This window comes from Pleurodeles waltl, chromosome 3_1, assembly GCF_031143425.1.
Source record: "Pleurodeles waltl isolate 20211129_DDA chromosome 3_1, aPleWal1.hap1.20221129, whole genome shotgun sequence".
Taxonomy (NCBI): domain Eukaryota; kingdom Metazoa; phylum Chordata; class Amphibia; order Caudata; family Salamandridae; genus Pleurodeles; species Pleurodeles waltl.
Genome location: NC_090440.1, coordinates 1498076313 through 1498097132, shown reverse-complemented (window position 1 = coordinate 1498097132; position 20820 = coordinate 1498076313). Strand labels below are relative to the sequence as shown.

At 43.1% G+C, this 20820-nt stretch overlaps 1 protein-coding gene across 1 annotated transcript in view; it reads left to right on the top strand.

The window, feature by feature from the left end:
• The first annotated feature begins 11868 nt into the window (after nt 1-11868).
• LRP1B (LDL receptor related protein 1B) overlaps nt 11869-20820 on the top strand; it is a 4500992-nt gene continuing 4492040 nt past the window's right edge. The window contains exon 1 of the mRNA XM_069225083.1: nt 11869-12119. Within this exon, the coding sequence (XP_069081184.1) occupies nt 12038-12119 (82 nt within the window). The 5' untranslated portion in view covers nt 11869-12037. The remainder of the gene's footprint in view (nt 12120-20820) is intronic.

The following is a 20820-nucleotide window of genomic DNA, read 5'->3' as shown; positions in this document are numbered from 1 at the left end:
CTGGCAGACACTGTAGCATGGAGAGTTGGGTTCATCGGAGGTTGGTGTTGCTGGTTGGCACTGTTGGCAAGATCTTGGCGTGGATGGGCCCGTTTGCGCACCTGAAGAGCCCAAAACTTCAGGATTTCTATTTTTCTTTTAGAAAGAGATCAACTGATGCTACACCAACTGTCCAGGACCTGAGGCACACCTGTTGGGGATCAGGAATTCACATCAACAGAGGCCGGGCTCAGGCAGATCAAGTTATTGGTTCAGACAGGTCCAGTACAACAGGTCAGCTGGGCAATTGCAGAAAAGCCTTTGGAGCTTGTGGTGTCCGTGTAACTCTGAATAGCTGACCCTTGGAGTCACTTCACCCTGAGATGAAGGGTGCAGGTCCATACTTCCTTCTCAGGCAGCAGGGCAGGCCTCTGGCAGCATACTAGCAGAGCAACCCTTCTTCGGTAGCATTCGCAGATCCAGGAGTGTACTAAAGAGTGGGTCTGGTGACCACTTTGAAGTAGAGGAAATGTCAGAAAACTTCCCCATACAGATTTGTCTGGAATTTCCTGTCTCCCTTTCCTGGTCTCATTCTATCTGCAGGCATAATGGGCTAGTGAAAAGCACTTTGGCCCATACTTATAGTTTTTGCTGCAAACCAGCACCGGCGCTGGTTTGCGTAAATTTTTCTACCGCAGGCTAACGGCATTCCTATGCACCATGAGGGCGCTTTATTTAAGGAATTACGTTAGCCGGCGAAAATGGGGGTTGTGCATCAAAAAATGGTACAAGTCAGGTTTGAGGCAAAAATCATGTCTCAAACCGGACTTGCGCTATTTTATGACGCACAACCCCCATTTAAATTACTCCTGTCTTAGCAAAGACAGGAGTCATGCCCCCTTGCCCAATGGCCATGCGCAGGGGACTTCTGTCCCCTGGGCATGGTCATTGGGCACAGTGGCATGTAGGGGGGCCCAAATTAGACCCCCTATGCCACTTTAAAAAAATCATAAAAAATACTTACCTCAACTTACCAGTACTTACCTGGGATGGGTCCCCCCATCCATGGGTGTCCTCCAGGGATGGGCGAGGGTGGCAGGGGGTGTCCCATGGAAGTGAGCCCGCAGGTCAATTTATGCCTCCCCTGACCCCGGCGTTAAAACACGGCGCACATCAGGCTGTGCGCCGTTTTTTAAGGCCCGCCCTCTCCTGTGCGTCAAAATGACGCAGGAGTATAAATAAGGCGCACAGGCCTTAAAGTCATTTTTTGGGCGGGAACGCCTACCTTGCATGTCATTAACGCAAGGCAGTTTCCCGCATCCAAAAAATGACCCACACAGAGGAATTTTGACGTCCGCTGGCTCGGGCGTCAAAGTTTAAATATGGTGCACGGTTTGCGCTGAAAGTTTTTGACGCACATTCGGTGCAAACAGAGTATACATATGCCCCTTTGTGTGTGAGCTGAGGCAGTGTCTCTGAAGTGCAATTGTGACAGATGACAGCACTACCCCCCTTCATCAAGTCAGGATAGTACATCCTGCCAACAACCAGACTCTCTATTGTGTGGCTGCCTGGGAGGAATACACAAAGACCAACTGCCATCTAGACTTGATCATGTGACCCAGGAACAGGCTGCAAGCACCAAATGGTTATTGTGAGAAAATTCCAACTTTCTAAAAGTGCCATTTTCAGAATTGTGACCTAAACGCTGACTCTACCTGTAAAGAGGGTTTTAAATTACAAACATGAGTTCTTAACTGCTCCCAAACTAATGTTGTCATTAACCTAAATGTAATAAGACAACCCAACATGTCCTATGAGAGAGGTAGGTCTTGCAATAGTAAAAACTAATTGGTGAATTCTTTCAGCAGCAAGACATGTAAAACTTAAAAGTACATGGCCACTTTGTTTAAAATTCAATGCACCCTGCCCTATGGTCTGTTTATGTTGTGCATTAGGGGTGACTTATATGTATTAGAAAGGAAGTTGTAGGCTTCAGAAAAGGTTTATTATATGAGACTGAAATGGCAGTTTAAAACTGCACTCACAGGCTGATATTGCCGGCCTGAGACATGTTTTAAAGGGCTACTTAAGTGGTAGCCTTTAACTTACCAGCCCTGAGTATATGATTTAGACCTTATTAGGGACTTATAACTAAATTAAGTATGCCAATTGGGTGTAAGACATTTCATCATATTTACAGGAATGGACACAAGCACTGGTAAGTAGTTGTAAAGTGTGCAGAGTCTTAAAGCTAGCAAAAAAAGAATTCAGCAAAACAGTTGGGGGAAGTCAAAAAAGGTTGGGGGTGACCCCAAAGAGATGCCCAGGTCCAACAGTTTCCTTCAAATTTTGCCAAAGAAAAACCTGATAAATGTGAATGTGGATAACTACCCTATCTGAGGCAAAAACATTAGAAATCAGCACAAAAATGGTTTTCTCAGCTATCCCTCATTTCGAGGAGCAAAACCTGCCCCTCATTCCATAGATTAAAACTTTCAAATGGGACTAATCATGCAGCTGGTAAATACTGTTGCACTGGTAATTATTTATGCCAGATATGAAATACAATGACTGGTCACCTTGTAAAGAGGAGCTACTTTGTTTAGGCAGTTACAAATTAGGGGTACAACTGATTGACAATGACACCACAATGATTATATCAATGTGTTTCCCTTTCAGTGTTCAGGTTTTTTCAAACAAATTTCCTAATGTTGAATTAGTTGGCTTACAAACAGGGCAATCCCAAAATAGAGATACCACACAGCTGTTGATACACCTTTATTGCATAGTTAATAAAAATCGCTGCAGTCAGCAATGTATATAAAAGAGTAAAAATAGTAAGCCAGAAGCAACCAACAGGGTTTCTAACTCACACAAAGTAAAAACAATGGTACCTAGCTGAGGTATTGGGAGTCCACTAAAATAAGGATGTGTGTTTTATCATGGGGTGATTTCATGAAGTGTCTTCTCCAACCCCATGCTGTCCACAATGTTCTGCATCTAGGCTGTGTGTGAGAGTAGCATTAATGAAGATGTTTAGTTATGAGTTAAATAGCTCCCTCAGCTTTCATAGTTTGTAAGCGCATGCTTTAAAGGAGTTCCGCTTTTAATATGAATTTTGCTACACATGCTGTGTGCTGAGGTGTCAGTCCTTTGTGCAAAATAGGCTAGCTTGTCGCCATAATCTGATGCCGTTTGAGATGAACATATTTGTGAGGTAGAGTTTACGCCAGGGTGAGAGCCTTCCTGATGGTATGCACATAGCCTGCATTTCCCATTTTGTGAGTGTTTGAGCCATTTTGAAGCCGCGTCCAATGAGGGGAGTAGACCAAACCTGGCGTGCAGCACCTTTATTTTTAGAAATATATTTATTGTTTCTCCCAGGAACAGCTGTGCTGTTGGCGCCTTGTACGCATTTGTAGTCATCCACGAGTGGGAGCGTGACCTGAACTTGTCTTTGTCCTTACTCCACGATAGCTGTTTGATTTGCTTATTTATTAGTTGCTTAAATGATTTATGCGGTAAGGTCTTTTGCCACAGCTCTTGATTGCCAAGGTGATTTTGTCAAACCATGAATGTGAGTCATCTGGGGAATTCAGGCTTGTTTCCTCCCAGATTAGTGCTTTTAGTGTGTTTGAGGGTGCCTGACTTAATAGAGAGGCATATTTGAGGATAACTTCGACTGTATCAGGCCTTGGTCTTGTAGCCTAAATTCCATTCTGATTTGTGCCGATGAAGAACTGTGTGGTAGATGGAAAAGAAATTAGAAAACTTTACTCTGGGCGATGTTCAAGAAATCATTAAACTTGCCAGGATAAATTTCTAAAACTTATATCAGAGAGAGCAGTAACTTTACCTTGACCACCGTGAAGAGCGGGCTCCAAATTGGACTTTGCAGATTTGTGGATAGATTTTGAAGGGCTGCAAGTTGTGATGCCACTCTGGCTTTCAAGGTGTTTAATTGCAAGTGATGAGACCACCATAACTGCTACAAGACTCCCAGATATTTGTAGCTACTACTTCTGCCCACTGACTGGTTTCCAAACAGTCACTGATCTTTCTTTATTACATGCTTGTTGAAGATGATTACCTTGGTTTTTTTCAGGTCTAACAGCAGCAGGATGGATTTACAATACTGATCTGGGATATTTAACAATTTTTGCAACCCCATGACTGCAAGGTTAAGGAGGAGAAAGTTTTCTGCATATAATTGATATTAGAAGCAGGTGGCCCAATTTGGGGGGATGGGAACTGGAAGAGTTCAGATGTGCATGCAGATCTAAACTGAAAAACATCGGGTCTAGTACACAGCCTTGCTTCATTCCTCCCTCTATTGGAATTTTTGCAGACACTCTTCCATTGCTGCCAACCTTTACCCTAGCCTAGTTGTCAGAATATAAAAGCTGATTTCTTTTTAGCAAATAATATTGAGCAGAATATTTAGCGGAATATTGCAACCCACACATTTTTTCCACAGAGTCAACAGCTTTAGAAAGGTCCAAAAACCAGGTGTACAAGGCCATTTTCTTTTTTGTGCACTTTTCCGCCAACATTGCTAGTGCTACCAAGTTGTCCGAGGTGCTTGATATAAGGGACAGAAACCTGTTTGGTTCAGTGGAATTAGATTCGGTTTAGCCGCCAAGTCAAGAAGTGCAACCAAACAATAACTGTCGGCGTCCCCACAGGGGCCTTTCTTGTAGATTGGATGGAGAATTGCCCCTTTCCAGAAATCTGGGATTTTGTTTTATGTGATGCAGGAGGTGAGCAAAATACTAAGTTGGTTAGACCAAATTCTGGATTGTGTTTTAAGACCCCCGCAGGGAAGCCATTTGGACTGGGGCCCTCATTGGCTCTGCAGTATCTAAGGTGTCCTTCGATCTTTTTTTACTTCAAAGGATAGGCGATTCGGCTCATGATTTGACCTAGAGTTGTGTTCTGCTGCTTCCTGACAGCCGTATAGTTTGGAGAGGTACTCGATCCACTTCACCTCTGGCATGGTGTTGCTTAGGTTCCCTGATGCCCCACATTCCATTTGATTGATGGTGGACCACAAGGGGCGGCTGACCTTTTGCTTGCATGCCTCAACGACTTTGATCCATTCCTGGTCACGGTGTGCTGCTTTGCTTTTCAGGCTGCATCCTTTTGTTTCTTTTTTAATTCATGGAAGGTACACAGTTGCCTGTTATCCATGTGTTGTTTCTTCAGGGCTCTTGCTGCTTTGCCGAGCTGTTATATTTGTTGCTTTAGGAATTGTGTGAACCATTGTTTTTTCTTCCAAGGTGGTCCAAGCTTGTGCCATTGCAAGTGATCTAGCTGGTTCTTTAGTGATGTTAACATTGCTTCTCATTTGATGACTATGTTCTATGTTCAGCTGGGCCCCTAGGTTGGGTAATAAGCTTGATTTCCAATCCTCATATTTCCCCATACTCAGGTTTGACCATCCTATACAGTGTGCATGTCTTCCTTCATCCTGTGCCCTTATGTTGTGCCCTTGTGCCATGTAATGGTTGTTGTTCATGATTTCCATGACTTGCGGATGATAATCACTTTCACATCTTACTTCTTTGCTAAAATCCTTAATGTATTTGAAGAATGCTATAGATGTAAATGTGTAATCCAGGGTGCTTGCTGATTTATTTGATTTGTGCGTTGGGTTCATTTGGCTGTCTGTGGGGAAACGACTGTTGAAGGCCCTCAGTCTGAATGCCTCTAAGGCTCCCACCAGGGGGTGATCGCATATGTCCATGTCCCTGAAGCCTGATACATGCTGTGGAATGCACAGGCATTGATCTAAGGCTCCTTCTCTGGTGCTTTTAGTTGGCCCTATTTAAGTTGAAATTTCCTGTAATTAGACAGGAGGTGTTCCTGTATGATGCTTTTAGAGATTACAATTTGTTTTCCAGGGTGTCTAATAAGTGCAATTTATGAGTCACCTTGTGTTTGATGTAGATGTTTAATATTATGATCGAAGTAGATGCCTGTTTCAAAAGCCAGTTTCCAGTGATAAAGGCTAACAATTGGGATGGAAGTTGGTCAATTCTCCTTGTCGTTACGGATTTACTTGTGGTTATGTAGGTGGAAAGACCTCCCTTGTGGTGTCCCTTGCTCTTTGCTTTTGTTGCTGGGCTAAAGAATTCTTGGAATCCTGCCAACGGATTTTCAGCCACTCTCCAGGTTTCTTGTAAGCAGATGATATCAAAATTTCTCAAAAAGATTCCAGGTTTGGGTCATGACTGATTTTAGTTGCCCACGCTATGCTCCAAGATATTATTTTTGTATTGGCCAGTGCACGTTTGGGCCGTGATACAGAGTTTGAAATATGTTTTGGTGTTCCTAGGACCCAGCTCCTATCTTGGGGTGCAGTGGTGCATCAGGTTAGAGAGCATAATTTGTTCCACCTGGTTTCCTCTTTTTGCAGGTCCTTTACCTGGTCACGTTTTGTTACTTGATGTCCCTGTGTGATGGAGAAAATTAATTCTTTTGGCCCTGCAGTGAAGGAGGAGGATGCCCCATTGGCGTGTTGTGGGATTGATCTCTGAATAGCATCACTGGGGTTTGCTGTCTGTATTCCATCGCATTTTCCTATCGGTCCTTGAGGTATGAGGAATGAGGGATACTTTGCTCAGTTTATTTCTTTAAGCTCTATACCCCAGAGTTCAAATACCTCTGAATTTCATAGTAGCAGCTGCACTTTTTCTGCGCTGATAAAACAGACTTCATGCACTCATTTGCATTGCTCTTACTTGGTGCTTGAAAGGCTACGTACTCAAGATCTTTGCTGTTTAATTGTTCCAATCCTGGGATAGCATTTCAAATTCTCAAGAGGTTGCCTCTGTTTAGGATGTCCCAATAGCACTGAGATTTATATGTTGGATGAAAAATTAGGGTATGAGTGCCCCTATCCTTTGAGTTCAGCGGAGGATAGGGCACAGTTTTGTGTCCCTTTCTGAAATACAGAGCTGATATGATTTTGACATCAATGATTATCTGTTGCTCTACCATGGTGGGTGCTTGATCTATGCGGTTTGAACTAATTGAGTGGGCAATTGATTTTGTGATGGTCCCGAAGGCCTAGGCATCCATGATGAGAGTCCCATTGTGGAATAATCTTTCGATTGTTCCCTTGTTTACTCAAGGGCAACCCCCAGATGGGTGGCCTGGGTGGAGGTTGCGTATTCATCGAGTTGGACACGGTTAACGTGGGACTCCATCATACTGGTTAATATAGGGTATGCCCCTTGGGAGGCGGTGGGACCATGATTCCCCTCTAGATTGATCCTGTAGGTGTAGATCTGAAGGATTGTACCGGAGGGTGCCGACTGCGGGAGGGTGTTTGACCTGGGACAGTTTGGTTGGAGTTCTTTGGGCTTGCCCGATGCTGCTGCATTACTGAGGACCCCCTGGTTTATGCTTCCAGCAGAGACAGTTCCTTCCTCTATCTGATGCCTTTGAGGATAGTTACCACTCTGTGACCTCTGAGGCATGACATTGGTGTCTGTCAATTGAATAGGCGGCAAGCGTTTTATCAATTACTCTTTGCTGCTTGACTCTTTTTTCAAGTTTCCTCCCAATGAGCTATTGCTCCAGTTTCTGTGTAACGGATGGACATTGTTTTCCTGACCCATAAATGATTTGCTGTGCGTTTTCCTTACACAATTCTTGTTTTTCCTAGACAGAACTGAAAGAAAGGGACCTTCTTCTTGGATGTGCGCTTTTTTGGGGCTTTCTGCTATTACTCCCAATGTCTGTTCTAAGCATACTTCACCCTGGGTTGCGAAGTTGGGGACTCCCATTTGAGGTATGTTTGTTGTTGCAGGGAATAGTTGACCTTGTGGCCATAGCCTGCCATTTCTCCACTGTTCGGCTTCCTGTTTTAAGTTCACTACTATTGTCGACATGATTGATGGCAATTCTTGCAGTTTATCTAATATTGGGCTGTAGTGGCATTGATGGCCCCGGGTGGGTAGCTCCTTGTTCACCTCCACATGTGCTTGAGCTTATTCGATTAGTAAATTTATTCTGTCCAGCTTATTGTCAATAGCCATAGTAGTGGTTGCCAAGCTTTGTAAGATTTGAATTTGAATGTCCAGTTTGACTGCATTAAAAATAGTAGCATTTGTTATGGCTGTGAGGGTTTTGTTTAAAGCGTCCCATCCTGCCAGGAGAAGAGCATCTGAGTCGATGTGCCCCTGATTTTGCATAGTTTCGGATGTGTACAGCAAGTTTGCGAAGGTTTGGTTAATGTTCCTATTTGTGGGAGTGTGTTGGTCACCCCCTTCATCTACGTCTTTGTTGAAGACTTCCTCTAGCTCCTCCTGGGTAAGAGAGGCCTCCCAGGAGTGGTTGGGCTGATTTATCCTTGGGGTTGATAATTTTGAAGACAGATTTTCCCACTACCTTTTTGAATTTCCTCAATGCAATGACCTTTGGTGGGAAGGTTGTCAGGGACTATGATTCTGTTCATTACCACTATGGTAGGGCATAGAGGGATTACCCCCTTTTGTGGCTGGAAAACATGCTCATTTTTGTTGTGTAGGAGTTCCAAGCTTGGTAGTGAAAGTTCCAGCATTGATTCTTGTGCTGTATTGCAAGGAGGAAAGCCCACTCAGGAGTTGCCCAGTGTCAGAAGATTACCCATTAAATCAAACTTCCACATGAGCAGATGCCTTTTACCCAACCCCCTCCAATGGATGTGTGCTCAGACTTTAACTGATTATCTGAACTATGCATCCGCTAGAGGGAAAGGGGAATGGGAATAGAAAAAGAGAGACCACCTCTAGATCCAGTTCCAGCCTGTGTTTCCCACTTGAAGATAGGATATTCTGTATGTGTCTCTGAAAACCTGCACCTTTCTTCTTATTAAGATTTCTTTAAAGGAAGGACCTGCAGTAGGGTGATAAGAGCATAGATAAGTACATTCCTACTGCACATTCAACTATGCAGCCATTCACATTCTCCTAATTCTATAGTTCTCCTAAGCTGGACCTTTTGAGAGACTAGCCTCTCTCTAAGAGAACAATGTTAACTTAATATCTTCTTTTCTCAAGGAGTCACATGTTTCCAAGGTTCTCTGGAGAACAGTTTAAAAGTTCACAAATATACAAACTACTAATGTTTTTTACAGGAAACAAAAACTCCTTCTCAAGGTTCAGCTTTCTCAATCATAGTCTCTAGGAATTAGTCTGAAAACTAAGGTTTGTCTCTAAGACTGACAAGTCTGCAAAGCAAAGAGTTCTTGAAAATATATGTACATATATATATATCGGCACATCTGGAAATCATACAAAAGGATTCCTTACTGCAGTTGCTTGAAGTTCTATTGAGCCAAAACAAATTCTCCTCAGAAAGCCAAAAGCTAGTTTACGGAAGAAGGAAAAAATTCAGCTTCTTCAAAAGGGAAAAAAGTAGCTGGTGTGCACACCGTAACAAGAAAAATAATGTATTACTCAAAACTAGAAGAATTCTCTATGAAACGAAGCACCTCAGGAAGACTGCTCCTTCTCCTCAGGATGACAGTTGAAGTGCAGGCCTCCCAGAGAGAAACAGCTGGAGGGAAACTTCAGCACGGGACTAAGGTAGAAACACTAGAGCACTGACCTCTCAAGGATTTGAGGCCACCATCTTGAGTTGCAGTTAAACCTGAAGAATCTAGTTCTACGAATGGCCTCTGCAAGAACCACCAGGAGTGAGGATGCCGCTGCATCCAACGTGGGTACTAGGAAAAGGGGAATTGTTTTTGCTGAGGGAAGAACTTAACAACTTTGGAAATAGTTTGCCTGACACCCATGGTGATTGCACTGGCGCTGAAAGATCTCCAGCAAGGATGTGATCGGTGGACTGGTTCTCCAGAAAGAGTCTTGTGGCTGGTTATTTTCCCCAATGACGTAAAGTACTCGGGGATCCCTTTGGGTCCTCCCTTCACCTTCTAGGATCTCTTTTGTGACTGCTTCTGGGGTCCTGGGGAACCCTCCTTTGAGGCAATTGCCCCCTTTGCTGTCACCTGTGGCCTGGGTTGGGGCTTTGTGACATGCTTCATTTTTCCTCCTTTGCTGCCCCCTGTTTATTGGGGGCTGACTTCTCTCTCCTTATTACATTTTGTACCCTGTCATGTGCCATTAAGAGGAGGGAGCTGCAGGTCCTCATGCTCTCTCCACACTCTTCCTTTGGTCTCCCTTGAGTATTCCGAAATCTGCGGGGGCTCCTCCTTCTCCTATTTCACCATGGAGTGAGTATGAGAGTAGGACAAGAGACCGGAGTTCCCTCGAACTGCGGGTGCCCGGCTACCGCTCTCCTTATGCTGCGGGAATGCAAGGGGGCTAGAGGCCAATGGCGAGCAGGTCTCACTGGTTGCCCCGCAAGCCGCACCCAGACCTGACTGGGCCGCTTCGGCAGGGTACCAGGGTGCACACTCAGCGACAGCTGCCTACAGCTGTCACACTCTCACTTTGCTAGGCTTGGTCACGGCGCAGACGCTTGCTTGCTGCTGGTGTTGCTGGTACCTGCTGTAGCTGTGTAGCTGTAGCTGTGGAGCCTGGTCCCTGTGGTTGCGGCTGTGGCTGGTGAACCCTCTGGAGCTGCCAGGCACCTTCTGGGACTGCCTGTGGCCAGCCTGTGGTCCTGGGATCAATGCTGGGATCCTGCATATCTTGCCGTTCCGGAGACTGCCAGGCTACCAGCGCTGACCTGCAGCTTTAGTCTGCCCCTTGCACAGGCCTTCCACTGGCCTTACGTTGGCCTTATGCTGGGGCCCCCAATCCCCAGGTCCAAGATTTACTGCTACTTCTGGGAGGGGGGGGGCTGGGAGGCTCCGCCCAATGAATGCGCCCAAAGGAGGCTGCAGGAGTCAGGGTGGGCAGTTGGGCGGTTAAGGCGGCTGTGGCCATGGAACTGTGCAGCCAGCTTCCGACGGTTGGCTCCTTCCGCTGTTACCGCCTGAGGCCCAGCACGGTGCAGCTCTGTTCCAGAGTGCTCTGAGCAATGGTGCATTAGTAGGGCGTTTGCGGGTCCTCCCGTCTGCTTCCGACACACATAGGATTTTGCTTCCACTTCTGCTGTGTCAGTGCATTTCAGTCCACATAGGAATGTGTCAGCAGATACTTAGCTAGTCAAATGGTAAAAGAAAACCTCTATGGATGAGAAGCATATTGGATATCCTTGAGTTTTTGCATAAACCATGCAAAAGTTAAACTCTGTCTATAAAGAAATTTGTGAAAGAGGCATTTCTTGGGTGTATGTGATCGATATCAGGACCTCTGAAAAAAAAATATTGTTATTAACAAAGACCAAAAGTGACTTACACTGAGTAAAAATCTCAAATTCATTTTATGCAGTATTCTTGCACTTGAAGCCTAGGTATACAAGTTACCCGTGGTTTTGTATTAGTTTTTTTCTATTTCTTTCTTTACAGTGATGTACTGATGATACAGGCAGGACCTTTGTCTTTTTGTGTGCATCTCTCTTTCTCATTCCTTTCCCAGAAATCGTATCCGTAAGCATAACCAACAACAATTCATTATTCTGTGACTTAACATCGCCTGTCCCCCACCCACTTGAAAATGCCCCCTGCTCTCCATTCAGGAAAACTGTGTGACTCCATTCCGCACGCTCCGAATCCCATCTGACTATTCCGCAGAGTTACTTTTTAAAGGCACTAGCAAATGACGACGAGCTGCGATGCTTCCAGGCTGCAAAGCTATTTTCCCATTGTGTTAAATGCCTCTCAGTAAGTAATAGATTTGATTTATGTGGACACAAAGGGGGTGTATTGTAGATTCTGTGATTAATCAGTGAAACCCCGTCCGTTGGCATCTCTCAGTGCCCCTCGCGTGTGATGCAAGATCAGACGCTCTCTGCATTGAAAAGTCAAGACACACACGCTGCTCGCACACATACACACACCTACAAATCCTGCTGAAAGCAGGGAGCAGGCAGGCTGGCTCATTTAGCAGAAGAATTCCCATTGACATTTCTAAATTACCGCTGTTAGACTCGAGGCTCGCCGCTGACTTACAGAGTGTGTGCAGCCAAGGAATCAAGTATCTTCGTCCCTGCAAGAATGCCGGAGTTTATTTTCGCCTTAATAACAATATCGGGATTATTTCCTATCGCCGAGGTGCTGGCAGCGGGAGTTGATGCAGGTAGGAACTCTTTACTTACTGTTATAGCTTTATTTGCCGGCAGCCGCAGCATTGCTAAATTCGGAGGATTCGTCGCTGTATGGGCTGCACTGATATTGCTGTTCATAACGTCTACAAGTCCCGGCTGCCGGGTTTGATCAGCAGGCAGCATCCTCGGCTGGGTGGGCTGGAGTCATTTCACTTGTTCTCTCATGGTTGTACATCATTCAACGTGCTTGGCCGGGTGGGTTGGAGTGATTTTACTTGTGTCTCGGGGTTGTTCAGCAGGCGGCGTGTGTAGCTGGGTGGGTTGGAAGGATGGCACTCGGTGTCTCGGGGTTTTCCAGGAGGCAGCGTTCTTACCCGGGTTGGTTGGGGTGATTTCACTTGGTGTTTCATGGCTGTGTAGGACGTGGTTTGTCGGTGTCAGTGCCTTTATTCCGCTGCGTTTAAATGACCCATTGTCTGCCTTACGGCTTCCACGGTGTGATCTTTCGCAGGGTGCTTCTCTGTGCTTTGATGGTCTCTGCTGTGTCGGCGCTCGTTCTATTGCAAAGTTAATAACACAGTGTTAGCTGTTGCAGCGGTGTGCAGGGCTTGCTTTCGCTGCACATTTTTCGCATATGCGCATCTAGAAAGGTCAAACAAAAATGTAGAACAGCGACAAGGGCAGCAACTTCTGTCACTCCATACTGAGGGTGTACAGCGTAAGTGAGCACAGCCGTTCCCTGGAACTAAAGGTCTGTCCTCTCCTGTTTGTCCCACCCCCGCCAAGAACAGTGCATCTGAAAAGAGCACCACCGAGAAGGGAAGATAAGGGTGGCAAACAACCACTAGGACCAGCAGATGAAGGGATTACGATTAACAAGAGTTATATGAGTCAAGCATGTTAAGAGTTCCACTGAGAGCTGATAAATAGAGCATCACTCAAATCGACTATAAATATGAGATTGAAAGAGAGCACTACCAAAAAGCCCGTATGGCGAAACTACATGCACAGAACATCATTAAAGGAAGCTATGAAAAGGTCATACAAATAGAGCACCTCAAACAAGATCTTAAAACCGGACATACACACAAGCATGAGAAGAAGACGTAAAGAAAGCACATAAACAGAGCTCCACTTAGCCCATAAAGAGGACATACAAAGAGAACACCTATGAGAAAATCCTATAAAGGAACCTACAAAGAGAACACCACTCAGAGGGGCATATAAAGAACGCATATTAACAGAACACCTCAAAGAACAGGCTACTAACAAAGGAAATGCAGAGAGAGCACATCTAAGAAGATACTATCAGAGAGCACTACACAGAAGAGCACATAAAGAAAGCATATAAAAAGAGCACCCTAAAGAAGAGCCCATAAAATAGACACAAAGAACAAGCAGACACAAATCCACTAGTAAGCAAATTTAAAGTCCACTTAACGTAGCATATGCTGGTACCACCACTAAGCACGAGGGCAAATAAACATGCATCCTACTAAGTGTTATACATACAGTCCCATGATTAAGTTGTGTGAGATGACAAGTAGCTATAGGAAATGCACTAGGAAACACACTGTACACTTGTGGGAAGCAATCGGCAATTAGCTTTCATGTGATAATTTATTATCAGTAGCAGACATACTTTTCAAAAGATGTTCCCGAGAGGTCAATTCTCTATAAAAGTAACTGAGGCTCAATGTAATGCCCTGACCCTTTCAGATCTTTTTCTTCTCTTTGAAGAAGATTATTGTCATTTTCTTCGTGAATATTAAAAAATATAAATCATTTGTTGTAAGAGAGTGCTTTCCAGAATCTGCTTCCTACTTTTACTGTGGGGATCAGTATTAATGTTGTCTAGGTGCCTGTTCATTTATATTTTCAAGTTAGAAACGAGTTAGAAAATAAACATACCAAGCCTCTCAAACCTGCTTAAGTAATCAGTGGCTTTGTATATGCATTTTGATAATCATGGAAACCATGCTATTCCACTTTAAGAAAACTGAAATTCTGCTCAAGGCTGCTTCTCACAACAGAACGTAAATATATAGAATGCACTGATTTAGCAAGTTGTGATATTGTGCTGACAATAGGCTTCCTAATATTTCACATATATCGGCGCTCACCCCTAGAGTCACGGCTAGCATCCTGTGAGTCTGGCTTTCTTTTGCTTGAAGCCCCTCTGCTTTGGTACCTGAGGATCGCACATCATCTCTGCACTGGCATGCCCGTGCTGGCTGTACCAGTAAACTGTTTGCATTGCATTTGCGAGGGGGTATAATCGTTGCCAAGGTGATTAGCAACCACACACACACACACCCAGGCTAGGGGAAGCGCTCTGTTAGAATGTCTATTTCAGCTCATGCTGGCATCTGTGACAGACAAGGATGCCACAGTGCTTTCTGATTACAATGTTGCCCCTGTGAAGGTAATTGCAATGTCACAGTGATAAAGCACAGTGGATTATTGGCATATGTTATTACTTCTACAAGATGGTTTATGCAGTGCATTTTAATTGCACGACAGACCGGTTGTCGCTCCGAAGGTCGTTCAGAGAGTAAGCGCAGGATAATTCTTTTCACAGCGCACGGGCTTTCTTTGGTAACTTGGCTTTCAACAGTCTTGCTCACGATAGTGCACTAATGTAAAGATATTTTCATTTGTCTCGTATGGCTGAAGGGCTGAATTCAATATGATGTTCAGGGTTTGGCAGGGAGTACCTGAAAGTGCCTCCTTGAATGGCCGTGTGTTCTGAGTTTATTCAGGGGAACACTCATTCGTTCATTCGCAGCAGTCGAGAGTTGGTCATGGGCAGTGCTTTAAATGGGCCGGTACTCTCCGGTACTGAGTACCGGCACTTTTTTATTTTGGGAGGGAGAGTACCGGCACATCTCAAGAAAAACGTAATACTTTCAATTGAAGAGTACCGGCACTTCTCAGAAACAAGCAGGTACTCTGGCACAGAGTACCTGCACTTTAATTTTTCCATTTCAAGCACTGGTCATGGGATGGGGCGTGGGGTGAGTAAATGACCATAAAATGCGGTTTTTACCCTCTGCATGGTACCACTAAGTGAAACTAATGCACTGCTCGTGGCCACATGGTTCATGAGAACTATTGATTAATGCCAATGGAAAGTGTTCAGAAGTCGTATCTGTCCCTGCAATTTTTATGTGCAGAGAAACTAGTATGCGGATTGTATTCGTACATGATACATATACTGCACCGATATACATGCTTGGGTCTTTTTCATATGTGTCCCATTATTAAACTAAACGTACATACTATGAAATGGCATTCCTTTAGGCACATCAACTTGTTCATTTTCCACCAGTGGCAAATAAATAGTGAATTTAAGGTTGCTAAAAAAAGTCATTAACATTTATGTTGCATTTGTATGTTCATAACAACATAATATTTGCTCTTCAGAATGGTTTGTAAATGACCTATCTCAACAAAGAAGACATCAATCACCAGGATCAAATACAACAGAAAAGCAAAGGCTTATACCTGATAACAATGATGCTATATGAACAATGTCTGGTTTAATGCAAAATGTTTGGCATATAATTACCATAATGATACTTCATTAACATTTGTGCATGTGCAAACGTTTGTAAAGGCCTTTTCACCATTGTAAACAGATTTCTAATAGGTACTCCGTGGGAGGTCTGGAACAAAGCTACCATGGCAGTTTGACTATCATGTAAAATACATCTTCGTCAGGATCATTTACATTTTGTAACACTCTCAAGTTGACTCTGCAGATAAACTTAAAAACATCTCATTATGCAGTGTAGCTGTACTATTCATCTCCATGTGTATTGCAACAGAACAGACAGGGTTAATACGGTTCCTGTTTCGAGAACCCTTTCTCAATACTGCCTTGATAATGCAGCTCCCTTTCTAGATGTTGTCATAAATACGAGTTTCTCAAAATGTTCTGAAGTAGTAACACTGATTAACAGTGACTTAATTATATGTAATTACTCGTTCTGTTCAAGTCTTTGCTTCAGACTTGGCGTTGTCTGCTATCACATCCTTGATGAGATTGCACATCCAGAAAACGGGATGGCCCACAGAGGTAAACGCTCACGACTGATATCTGCTGTCATCTACAGGCCACACTTTGAAATCCACGCAAAGCTAAATATATTTCTGAGGTTGCAAATTAAATGCCCACAAGTTGGGTAATATTAACATACTATTTGCAAGTGCGGTTTGAAGCTCTATGAAAGAAATCTTCTAACATGCTTACCTTGATTATATTTTTCAGTGACATTTCTATGCAACAAACATAGCATGTGATCACCCAGTTGTGTGATAGTTGTATCAGGGAATGTGTAATGGAAAGGTTTAGGTGAGAACCAAACAGTAATGATTTCGAAAATGTATTTCAGGTAATTTGACTTCAGAACTACTTGCCTGAAATACTGAGTGGAAAATGCGGCAAAACATTAAAATTCGTTGCAGGAAAGTGTTCATACAGTAAAGTGAAAAAGAAGACCTTTACCAATTGACTAACCGAAGTTGTTTACTGGGCAGATTGCATGAAGGTATCGCGCCAGAAAGTGCCTGTTTTCATAGCTGAAGTTAATCGTGTTCTAACTCAGGAGCTAGGAAAAAGGGTTTCATAATGGAAAGTGTTTCTCAACTTTATATTTATATTTCGAAGCCAAGAGCAAGTGATGTTGGCTTCAGTGCATGATCTTAAAATCTCATTTAGCTGCGTATGGCAGTCACTGCAATAGCACTAACATTAAATTGTCAGGTCTAAGTTCAATTGATGCTAACTTGCTGAGAGGTTATTCATCATCACAGCTAGTATAGGCAATAAACTCAAAACACATACAGTAGCCTTGATGTTATTTTTTCGGTGGAGGTCTCCTTTCTTTTACCTCCAAACTGCAGCTGCAAATGGCCTTTGGAAGTGTGGTTTTAGGCTATCATCCAATCCCTTTATTAATACGTTGGTGCTTTAACTACAGAACATTAAAGCAGATGTACTCCACTTCACTTTCCAAACGAAGTTCTCATGTTGTCAATCAAATGCATTCAATTCTCCATGGAACTAGAGAACGTGTTTTTATGCACGGTGGATTGAAATATTTTAAGTAGTGTATATATTTATATTCATCTTACAAAAATCCTACTTTAAATGTCTCAGAATTACCGCTGCCTACAAAGCGACAGATCGGAATGGATTTTATTAAACTGTGATATGGAAAAAAGTATTGTATTGTAGATTGTGTTGTGCTATTGAATTTCATATTAAATGTATAATCGTAGCATAGTGACCGATTTTGTAATATTCGGTTTTTACGTTGTTGGTCTCTCCACACTTCTGCTATTCGCAAGCACAGTTAATAACAGGGGCATATTGCAGTAAGTGCCCCACGGCTACAAGAGGCATTTGTTCGTACTTTTTGTGACCTCGGAACACTTTATTATTTTAGAAGGGGTTGCAGATGCTTGTGCAACCCCCTCTTTAATATGGATGTTGCCTGCACACATTTTGCGCTGGAGCAATCGCAATGGGACATTCCCCCATTTGCACTGTGTGACCGCAGGCAAATGAGGAAACACTATACTTCTGCTCCTGTGCTGTATAAAAAATTTGACCACAGTGGTAAAAGACGTGTTGAAAGGAGTAGTGACTGCATGCCACAAAGAAGTGACTCACAGTAGTGTGCCCACTGCCTGTAAGCCCCCCAGAAGGAGGGAGGTGACTCACTGCACCCGCCTACGGGGGTCCCCCCTTTGAATTCAGTACAGGTCCGATTGTACACAGTCACAGGCAGACAGCAGGTTCAACCTGACAGTCCACCTTACACTAATACAAATTTCAAGGCGCAGACAGGAATTTGCACCAGCACTTAGAGCAGGACATTTCAGTGCAATAGAGTGCACTGTCCTGCCCTCTGCCTGACACACACTGTTTAAGGTGCCCTACAGCTCAGGCTGGGGCAGTGCACCCTCATTGTAATAAGGTCCCTAGAGTTCCCACTATCCGCTTTGATGAAACTTAGTGATGGCTTGGCCTTGCTAGGATTCCTCCTTTTGACCTGCATGCCACAGTAGATGTCAGCACTTACTATTTAACTGCCTATGTCATCAAGCTTTAGCACTCCTACACTTATAAAGAAGGTTCATCTGCAGCTTACTGGCAGATGCTTCACATTAGACATTTCATAATTATTGCTTAGGAAATGCGCCACATTAGTCAAGAAATATTTGTAGAAGAAATGATCCACTGGCCATAGATATGTACCCCAGGTCTTTTGAACCATTAATTTAAAAGAGATGTCACACATCTGCTGATGTATAATAAGCTATGTAAATTCACATCAATATTATGTCCTCAAACAAATGAAGACTCTGAGTGCCATATAATGCACGCCAAATTACTGTGTAAGGAGTGTAGTTGGAATGATTTTCCCCATCCCTGGGAAAGTGACATTTTCTAGCCCCTCTCCCTGATAATACGGCCATATTTGCTGCATGCTTAAGAGCAATTTGGTATTTTCTGTTGCTGTAGTCAAAATAGATTATCTAGGGTCACCGTGTCCTTTAACTGACCACTTTCTTTGCTTGTGAAGTAGATCAATACATTTGTGCATGGTTAAAGTAAATGTTGGCAAGAACATATTACTTGTACTTCAGCTATATGCACTATTTAGGGATTTGCCTTTTGCACTAACACTTTTGTTTAGGTAGCAGCATAAGCGAATAGTGAATTATTTACTTAACAGAAATATTTTTTTAACAAAATTGAAAATAACTTTTTTATGCTGATTAATTACTTCATCAAGCAGCATAATCGAGATTGCTTATACGTTTCAAATATATGATTCATTGTCCATTAGTGCAAAAGGAATATGCACCTAAAAAGATGATCCGTTCTTAAAGACCTAATTATTGTCTCTGGTTAAAATGCATACAGTATGTTTAGACTAATTAAAAAGGGAAAATAATGCACATTGTTTTCTATCAACAGATGGGCACATTAATACTTGTTTAATTGAACCAAAAAGAATGTTCATTAGCTCTAGTGTGAATACCGTGTGGTGAAAATACAATTTATTTGATTTTTCTGTTAATTTAAAAAATGATGTTAATATGAACAAATGAAACATCAGCCAATAATATTAAAACTCTATGGCATATTTTGTCTATGAGCCTATGCACACAATTGTTGCTATCATTAGGTCAAATGATATCAAGGGGCATATTTATACTCTGTTTGCACTGAATTAACGTCATTTTTTTTTACTCTAATTCGGTGCAAAACTAGCTCCATATTTATACTTTGGTGATAGACCCGTCTAGCGCCCAATGTATGGAGTTAAAGTCATTTTTTTGGAAGTGGAGACCTACCCTTGCCTTAATGAGATGCAAGGTAGGCGTTCCCGTGCAAAACTCTATGGCCTTAACGCCATATTCAGGGGTATATTTATACTCTGGGGCATATTTATACTCTGTTTGCACCAAATTAGGGTAATGTATTTTTTTGACTCTAATTCGGTGCAAAACTAACTCCATATTTATACTTTGGTGCTAGACCCGTCTAGCACCAAGGCCCTGATTTATACTTTTTTTGCACCACATTAAAGTCATTTGTTTACGCAAAAGTGGCGCAAACTTACAGAACACTGGCCCTTGTTTATACTTTTTGGTGCACAACTGCAGTAACTCAGTTTTGCACCAAAAAGTTTAGCACCGGCTTGCACCATTTCTGTGCACCAGCCGGGAACCATATTTATGGAATGGTGCAAGCCGGTGCAAAGGGTAGGCTAGAGTAAAAAAAATGACTTTAGTCAGGTGGGGTTGGCGTATAGAAGAAGGGGGTTTAGCACCAAAAAATTGACTTTAGGCAGGTTAGAGTAAAAAAAATGACTGTAATCAGATTAGCGTCATTTTATGGTGCTAACCCTACCATGCCACATGACTCTCACCTTAGAAAAGGCAGGAGTCATGCCCACCACCCCAATGGCCAGCACAGGGGACAAGGGTCTCCTGGGCATGGCCATTGCACCCTGTGCCATGTATGGGGCCTAGGGAGGGCACCTGTGGGCTTATTCCATGGTGTTCCACCATGGAAATAGGCCCACAGGTCCCCTAACGTCTGCCCTGACCCAGGAGTTAAAAAATGGGGCAAAGCAAGCTTTGCACCATTTTTTGATCCCTCCTCCCTTCCGTGCGCCATTTTTGCACGGGAGTATAAAAATGGCGTTAAGGCCATAGAGTCATTTTTGGAACGGGAATGCCTGCCTTGCATCTCATTAAGGCAAGCTCGGTTTCCACTTCCAAAAAATGACTTTAGCTCCATAAATTTGGCACTAGATGGGTCCAGCACAAAAGTATAAATATGGAGTTAGTTTTGCACAGAAATAGTGTAAAACAAAATGATGCTAATTCGGTGCAAGCAGAGTATAAATATGTCCTGTAGCGTCAAAAAATGACGCTAATCTGGTTAGATTCATTTATTTTGACTCTAACCAGTCTAACTTCATTTGTTTTTCTCACTAGCCTACCCTTTGCACCGGCTTGCACCATTCCATAAATATGGTGCCCAGCTGGTGCTAAAAAATGGTGCAAGGCAGTGCAAATCTTTTTGGTGCAAATCTAAGTTAGTGCAGTTTTTCACCAAAAAGTATAACTAAGGGCCTAAGTTTGCAATATATACATTACATTTCAGTAAAAAAAATGTTTGATAAGGTCACACTGCTAATATAC